Here is an 8,333-nt window from a genome sequence, read left to right on the forward strand (position 1 = left end):
CTCACAAACCTCCATGGCCATTGAAGGGGGAATAGTGAAGGTTTTGAATTTGTGGGAAATCTACAAAAGAGAGGGAGCAAAAGCACATGAGATAATAATGATTGTAAATCCCAATTTGGAAAATATGAGGACAATTTGGTAATTTCGCATTGTACCAAGTTTTATTCATTTCTTTATTATTGCTAAGAGCACCCCTCAGCTTTCATTATTTACCTATCAACCCCAAAACTACAAATAACATAATTTAGAAGGGCCTAATTACTAATTAGAATAAATAAAAAGGGAGAAAATTAAAGGGAGAGATTTTACTGAAAAATTAAAAAAAAAAATAAAAAAAAACATTCCAAAGTATAAGATAAGAGCTTCATCAAGCTTCTAAGCTTTTTTTTTTTTTTTTTTTTTTTTGAACTCTCCTGAAAAAAACTATGAACTGAAAATTTTTAATCTGTCATGAAAACCCAGAATTTGATCGCCATGAAAGAGAGCTCTAATTATGGCGGCAAAACTCTGCAAATTCAGGCCGGAGCTGTTTTTTTTTTTTTTTTTTGTTTTTCCTTTCCTTTTTGTTTCTTCACATTACATTGCAGCTTGAAGTGTTTTCATCGCTGAAGAAGTGGGTGTAATTGTCGCCGGCGGGAGGCGGCGCCGGATACTGGTACGGGTATGGTGGCAGGTAGTTCACCGCTGGCGGTGGCCGTGCGTACATCATCGGTTGGTTACCCATGGGGGCGCGTTGGTGGTTCATCATTGCTGCCATGTACTGTTGTTGTTGGTAGGGGTTACCGCCCATCGTCTCCGCTGGTCCGGGAGCTCCTTGAAAATACCCGCCACCCGGTCCGCCGCCGTTCATGGCGGCCGCTGGAAGTCCTTGGACAGCCGGGATGGATCCCATTTGACTCATTTGCATCATTGGCATGTTCATGTTCATCGGCCGGACGCCGACGCCGCCGACGCCGCCGGAGGAGGCGACGGCGGCCATTCCTCCTGGTGGCAGTCCGTGAGGACCACCCATGCTCGGAAATCCATGGGGACCACCACCACCGTTCATTACGGGAGGCATTTGACCACCAGTCTTCTTCCCGCCGTTGCCATTATTAATCGGAGCACTGCCGGCGCTATTGCCGCCGTTCTTTTGAGCCCCACCATTATTATTACCGTTCTTACCTTCAACGTTTTTGCCCCCATTTTTACCAGCACCATTTCCACCGCCACCGCCGCCGCCGCCTTTCTTTCCTCCATTACCGCCTTTACCGTCATTGTTTCCGCCGCCCATTCCATTCATTGGCATACCTCCGCCGCCACCGCCACCGCCCTTCTTATCAGCTCCATTAGCAGCAGCCTTCTGAGCATTGATTAATTGCTGCATATTCATATTCCCATTCATCATCGCCATATTCGGCATCTGACCCCAACCGCCTCCGCCTCCGCCACCGCCGGGAACAGCGCCGGCTCCGTTGCCGACACCACCCATGGAAGGCTTCATTTTATTCGGAGGAAGAGGAATATCATCCAAATCATCTTCAAGATCATCGTCATCAAACTCATCATATTCATCATCTAAATCATCTTCATCCGTCAGGTCACCATCCACCGGCAAATCAAACTTCACCGCCTTCTGACTCGCCGGAACCGGATCTTTAAACGGCGGCATTTTCATACCCTTCAACTGCGGTGGTAACATCTTCGGATCTTGAAACGGAAACCCATTCATCTGCTGCTGTAATTGCTGCAGCTGTTGAAGCTGCTGCGGCATAAGCTGCTGTGGCAGAATCTGCGGTGGCCCACCACCACCACCACCGCCACCGCCCGGTTTCTGCTGATTATTCCCACCCTTTGGGGGTCCCTGTTTATTATTATTACCCCCATTTTTTCCATTGTCAATCTGCAAAATTTTCACCTGATTTGCAAGATGGGTTTGTTGGCCGCCATTGTTATTGTTTGGATTAACCTTCGGAGCTCCCCAAAGCTCTGCATATTTCCCTGATTTCGAGAGCTTTTTAATCAGAGTAGCTGCGTCTACATTTCCAGAAACTGTTACCTTCCCTAGCTCTGCATCTATCTCCGTAGTGAAAACCCCTAAAAAAATCGAACAAAAACAAAACCCCATTTTCAAAATAAACAAAAAAACACGAAATTAAAGCGAAACAGAAGAAGAAAATAGGAACCCACCATCAATTTTCTGCAAGATTTTCTTCACTTTCTGCTTACACCCATCACAGTGGATATTCACTTTAAGAACACATTTCTAAAAACAGAGCAAAACAACAAAAAAAACAGAACATTACACAAGTATGATCATCGTATCTGAACACAAACCCAAACAGGGATTTCATATTTCTTGCAAAAAATGAGGTTGGAGAAAAGGGTTACCTGGATCTTTAAGAACTCTTCTTTACTCATTTCTTCGTCTCAGAAGGAAGAAACAGAGGAGGTGGAAAACAGAGGAAATAATGGCTCTGGATCTGAGAGAACAATAAAGAGCTAAAGAAGAACACGAACACGAACACGAACAAGAACAAGAACAAGATGAACCAGGCTTAATTACATGAAAAATTTGTAAAGGGTTCTGAAATTGGTACCTTGGTTAAGGACCACAGTCATCAAATGCTCGAGAAAAAAAGAAACCAGAGAGAGAGAGAGAGAGAGAGAGAGGTTGTCCAAGAGCTTACTCTATCAGTCTATCTTCTTTTGGGGCCTTATTTCTTTAATATTTATTGTTTTTTTACACACGAAATTCCTACTTTGTTGAGTTTGAGAGATGTTCTTCATATTTCTCTCTACCTATTTGAAACAGAGGAGTCAGTGTTGTTAGTGTTTCAGGAATTCTCCAATTTTCAACCACATTGGCTCGGCTTCGGCTCACAACTGTGGCTCGGCTTCATAAATACAGATACTCACATTTCTATTAAAATATTGTTAATAAATTTGAAATTAATTTTTTTTTTTATTAAATTTGTTATTTAATAACTTTTGTTAATTGTTGGAAGTTATAACAGTGGGCTGTAAAATCAGCTTTTGGGCGGATTTTTCTCTTCTCAAACTTGGATTTATGTTCATTAATAACCCTATTTAATGAAATTCCTTATTCTGCAATTTCTCTTTCTTTTTTTTTTTTTTTATAATTATATAAAAATGAATAAATCATTTTTCACGACAATTAATTAGAAATTGTTGGAATACTTAGTGTGCAATTTTAGCATAAATTTTGGCTGAGCTTTCTCTCTCACCTTCTTTTAAAGTGTCACAAATCCAATTGTTTATGCTTTAATTTTAAAAATAGTTAGGTAAATCAATTCCATCCCAAATTTGAATTAAAACAAAAAAATTCAAATCTAAGTTTAAATGAATATTTAAATACATATCATACGAGAATAACTTAACTCGTCTCTAAAAACCAACCCGGTTTCGATAATGGTCAAAAATTTGAACCATTACCCTTCTCCAATCTTGTATCCTAAAAAAATGTGTTTATAAAAATAAGCTTTAAAAAAAAAGTGCATTAAATTATACAATATTTCACAATGAATTATTGAGTCCAATCAATGCTGCATGAGAGAGAGAGAAAAAGGGGGAGAATTCTTTTGTGTACCATACCATCTTAGACATGAGAGAGAGGGGGATAGAATCAAGTTATTTTTTTGCCTTTTCTTTTGTGTTAGTGAAGCTTTTGCTTTAACAGCAATTAGGTGGGTGAAAGCCATATCCTCAACTAGTACTTTTTTTGTCTTACGAGTACTAAAGTGATTCGAATCTTTGACCTCTTAAGTCGAATATATATATATATAACTAGTTTTACTATGCTTGAGTTAGTATTATAAACTCGTGCGAAAAATATAGAAGAATTACATTATTTGAATCTCTGACCTCTTGGTTGAGAATATATACATAATTAGTATCACTATGCTTCGGTTAGTATTCTATACTCTGCAGGAATGTAGAACAATTACATTATTTGAATCTTTGACCTCTTGGTCGAGAATATACATGTAACTAGTTTCACTATGCTTAGGTTAGTAGCAAGAATGTAGAACTACATTATTTGAATCTTTGACCTCTTGGTCGAGAATATATATGTAGCTAGTTTCACTATACTTAGATTAGTATTCTAAACTCGAACAAGAATGTAAAAAAATTACGTTATTCGAATCTTTGACTTCTTGGTTGAAAATATATATGTAACCAATTTTACTATGGTTAGGTTAGTAATCTAAACCCGTGCAAGAAGAATTACGTTTTTCGAATCTTTGACCTCTTAGTCGAGAATATATATATAACTAGTTTCAGTATGCTTAGCTTAGTATTCTAAACTACACTCTTGCAAAGTGACCACAACATACTCTTCTTTCCTAAGCAAATCAAATTTGGTCCTCCTTAAAAGATCGAAACCTCCCCTCTCAATATAGGGTCGCTTTACCTATAAAGAAAAGCCAATTCAATGGAGACAAAACACCTAAACAAAAAGACCTTTTCTTTCTTCCCTTAATTTAAGCTAAAAGACTAACGTTATTTTAATCACTAACAGTACATTGTTATAAAACCAACTTTTCAACCAGATTTAACCCAAAAAACAATGTTCCTTCATCCATCCGATCCATACATCCAAACAAGTTAGCAGCTGATCTATACCCTTCATTGTCTAGTCTAATATTTGCAACTTAAAAGTTTCCTGAGCTAATAATGAAAAAGAATTGCACTTGATGAACCTATTTTATACGACTGGGGCCGAGTGTGTTTGCATTGCCTAGGTTCGGGAACCGAATAATCGTGCAGAAGCTCCTTTCTCTTTTTGAGTAACAAAAAGAGAAAGGAGCTTCTGCAACAATGCTATATGGCATTTCCATAAGTGCAGAGGGTGCCAATAAGCACCACATGCTGTTTTCAATCATGAAAGAGACGGATAGGAGAGGAAAATAAATAGTGATGATTAAAATGGTCAATCAAGTGATAAGAATCACGGTGTTCTAAATGTTTTAACTAACATTTGTAGAATTAGAAGTTGATACAATTGACGAAGGACAATTGAATATTTTCACGGTTGAAGTTGGAAAACATAAAAAATGTCACAACAGGGTTTGAACCTACACATGTAGATTTCTAGTTTATTTCTTTAGCCAAAAGATTTTATTGTTTTATTGTTTTTATTTTGCAATGGTCAATTGGTCAAAATTGACTTCGCCATTTGTGGAGATTAAATGGGATCGGGATTGAATCCCGACCTAAATATCCACAATATGTTATGTAAAAATCAGTTAAATGGGATCGGGATTGAATCCCGACCTAAATACCCACAATATGTTATGTAAAAATCAGATTCGTTGATGAATGTAATTCAGAACTCAAATTGAGACGTTTCCTTTAGAAATCCAAGCATCATATTTGTCATTTCTAAGTTTCAAACAATTCTTATGATAAAATTGCACCCGAGCCATTCAATCAAGCCTTGATCAAATTAGATTGAATGACTCAATTTAAAACAAGGTTCCAAATCTTACTTCTAGATCTGATCATAAGAGGTAATCTAATTCTAGCCTTATCGCCTTATCTCTTGGTTGATCCAAATTTCGCATAAGGAGGTGTTAATTACTTTGATTCAAGGGTTCTTGCTAAAATAAAAACTTGGATCGTTGGGCTGAAGATTAGAGTTGCCTTATCAATTTGGTATCAGAGCCTGGCTTACATCTTTGTGGCCGACTCTAGAATTGATTTTATTTTTTGTTTATCTTTTCTTTAAATTTGTCAATTTATTTTCTTGCGGTCATTTCAACCATTATTTATCAACTTTTTCACTTTTTTCTCATTTTCTTCTTAAAGATCACGTTGAGATCTTGAAAAAAAAAAAAAAAAAAACGGAGTGGATAAGACTCAAATTATCATCTAAAGGTCGATGGTTCAATTCTATTCTAACCAATTATTGAACTAAAAAGGTTAAGATCTCTCACCTACAAGCATCCAGCTCAAGCATGCCCAAATCACATGGTTTCTGATCTTTGTTTGTGTAGCTGATTTACATGTCAAACAAAGGAGGTAAATAGTTAATGAAGGTACAGAAAAACTATGAAACTTAGACTGTAAGGAGAAAAAACTTAATTTCTTGGTGGTCCTCATATGCAGTAGAAATCCACCTACCATGGCAGCTAATGAATTCTACAGACCTATCTGAAGAATCATATTCTATGATTATCAACAAATATTGGAAGCATCTTCATGTCAATTCCTTCTTCACCACAAACAACAATGAGACAATACATTTGGGATTACAAGTCTCTGACAGACAGGAGTTTTTCCATTCACTGCTTCAATGCCTAAATTTTATCAAAAAGGTCACAAGTTGTAAGAAGCAGTCTAATAATTCATTCAATTCAATCATGGAGTTACAGTTCTTATTCTAATTTTGTTTTGTTAGCACTTGAAATCACAAGTCACAGACATGTAATTACAGAAGAAAAGGCAACTTCAGCCACTAAAAGATAATTGAAGTAACTTTTAAGAAATTTACCTGAACATATTTCACTTTAGAACAAAAGCAGTCTCCCCACCCAAGCTCATGATTTCAGCAGCGCAATGGCAAGATTTTCTCAAAGAGAGGTCAAAAGTATTAATGGGGGCAAATAAAAAGTAAAGAAGGAATAGTAAAATAAATGCTTAATGAATACAAAGTAAGAATATGTAGATACTTCTTCTAGATTCATCTGCTTACCAGTTAGTTGCCTGCAATACAAGCCATTGAATCTTCTTAGTGAATATGTAGATTTCACACCTATACATAAACTTCAGAACAAAAACGTTAAGTTTCAAACTACTATCATTTGAAATTTGAATCCTTTTTCCACACCTTAGTGATTCATTCAAAGGATATTATCCTAAAAATTAAGAATTCAAGTGAAGAAATAATAATCATTCATTCTATTCAATTAGTGACACATTCAAAGGATACTATCCAAAAAAGTAAGAATTCAAGTGAACTAATAATAATCATTCCCAATCAATTAGTGACTCATTCAAAGGTAGTTGTCCTAAAAATCAAGAATTCAAGTAAACGAACAATAATTATTTCAATCCATCATCAAGTTTGATGGCTTAATAATTACCTTTTAGCATAGCATACAAAAAAGTTAACTGAACCATGATTAGGACAAGCTCACCTATGATGAGGCTCTTTGCTAGCCGATGATCAAAAACACGAGCAGCACTGCTGCAATGGCAACCCAGTGAATACTGATTGCAGGCAAGCAAATCCGAAGTGGAATATGGCAGCATGAACCTTTTACGTCCTCAAATGCTTATATAAAAAGACTGATGAGAAAGGAAAGGCAAAAGGACGTCTGGGAGTAGGGAAGTAAAAGCTATCGCCTCGGGTTTGGCTTAGTTGAAGTTCTTTTCTGTCTAATCAAGGACAGGAAAATTACTATACAATTTGAAGCGGAAAGATTACTGATTTTTCAACCACAATATGCCTATCCAGGCTCAGGCATACACCTTCAATAACTTTAAGGAGGTCTCAAGTTCGAAATCCCACCCCCACATATTGAACTGAATATATATGTGCCTATGATGAACTGATTAAAAAACCAGGTCCAGTACCAGAATCACTTTAGATCACAAAGATAACTCACTAAACGAAAGCTTTTAGCCAGTAGGACTGTCACTTTTATTGTAATAGTAAAAAACCAAGCAGCTACTCTTTAGCACATGCTTAATTTAGAAATCGGCCACTCTATACCAAGAAACTAGATCCTACGTTATGGAATATGAATTGTACATACATAAAAAATGACACTTTTCCATCGTTCAGAGAAGCCGGGCCTATTGAAGGAGGAGAATGAAGAATTTACATGTCAAAAGAACTCTTTTCATATACGATCATCTTGAGGAGAGTCAATCTTGATTATGAGGGGCAGGTTAAGATCAACAGGCGATTCAGCTGCAACGGGTAGACGCGGGGAGAGTCCCAAATAATCAACAGCATCTCCATTCTCGGCCAAAGCTTTTTCCAAAGCAGCCTTAGCAACTCTGGTGATGCAGTACGCCAGAACCGCTGCATGCAAATCAATGTCAGAAAAGGCTTGGGGTACGCTCCCCTCTTTTTTAACTTTAGTTGAGTCAAGCTCAATGTCACTGTTCAATATCAAATATTATTTTAATTATTAAATACTCTGCCTCCACCTGAAGCATTCAATATTACTTTAATAATTTTAATTGACATATCATATTTTTACGATGACAAAGATGCTCAAAGATTTTTCCTGGATAAGTAGGAGATGCAGCATACAAGAGAAATCTTTTTTTGATTAGGGTAAAAGCACACTTTTCCTCCTTTTTTTTTTTTTTTTTTA

At 36.9% G+C, this 8,333-nt stretch overlaps 3 protein-coding genes across 4 annotated transcripts in view; 1 reads left to right on the top strand and 2 right to left on the bottom strand.

The window, feature by feature from the left end:
• Positions 1-286: 286 nt before the first annotated feature.
• Positions 287-2,705, bottom strand: LOC111499013 (heavy metal-associated isoprenylated plant protein 33-like). Its single transcript, XM_023150450.1, has 4 exons — positions 2,580-2,705; positions 2,371-2,462; positions 2,170-2,245; positions 287-2,076 (listed from the first exon to the last, which is right to left on the bottom strand). The coding sequence occupies exons 2-4, from the start codon at positions 2,398-2,400 to the stop codon at positions 572-574; spliced, it is 1,611 nt and encodes a 536-aa protein (XP_023006218.1). The 5' UTR covers positions 2,401-2,462; positions 2,580-2,705; the 3' UTR covers positions 287-571.
• LOC111499012 (DUF21 domain-containing protein At4g14240-like) overlaps positions 2,565-8,333 on the top strand; it is a 23,734-nt gene continuing 17,965 nt past the window's right edge. The window contains exon 1 of one of the 2 annotated variants that reach the window (XM_023150449.1): positions 2,565-2,652. Coding sequence is in view for 1 of the 2 variants with exons in the window: in XM_023150447.1 (XP_023006215.1) it covers positions 2,605-2,652 (48 nt within the window). In the remaining variant the exon portion in view is untranslated. The remainder of the gene's footprint in view (positions 2,653-8,333) is intronic. The other variant, XM_023150447.1, reaches the window with a different exon arrangement.
• Positions 7,591-8,333, bottom strand: part of LOC111499017 (TVP38/TMEM64 family membrane protein slr0305-like) — a 5,197-nt gene continuing 4,454 nt past the window's right edge. The window contains exon 9 of the mRNA XM_023150453.1: positions 7,591-8,035. Coding sequence (XP_023006221.1) covers positions 7,851-8,035 — 185 coding nt within the window. The 3' untranslated portion in view covers positions 7,591-7,850. The remainder of the gene's footprint in view (positions 8,036-8,333) is intronic.

This window comes from Cucurbita maxima, unplaced genomic scaffold (genome assembly GCF_002738345.1).
Source record: "Cucurbita maxima cultivar Rimu unplaced genomic scaffold, Cmax_1.0 Cma_Scf00026, whole genome shotgun sequence".
Classification (NCBI taxonomy): Eukaryota; Viridiplantae; Streptophyta; class Magnoliopsida; order Cucurbitales; family Cucurbitaceae; genus Cucurbita; species Cucurbita maxima.

What these genes read in the sequence shown, in the direction of transcription:
- LOC111499013 (XM_023150450.1), bottom strand. Translation starts at nt 2,400, where the DNA reads ATGAGTAAAGAAGAGTTCTTAAAGATCCAG. An exon ending in AAGAGTTCTTAAAGATCCAG is followed by an intron (nt 2,246 to 2,370) that starts GTAACCCTTTTC and finishes CTCTGTTTTTAG; the next exon opens with AAATGTGTTCTTAAAGTGAA. An exon ending in AATCTTGCAGAAAATTGATG is followed by an intron (nt 2,077 to 2,169) that starts GTGGGTTCCTAT and finishes CGATTTTTTTAG; the next exon opens with GGGTTTTCACTACGGAGATA.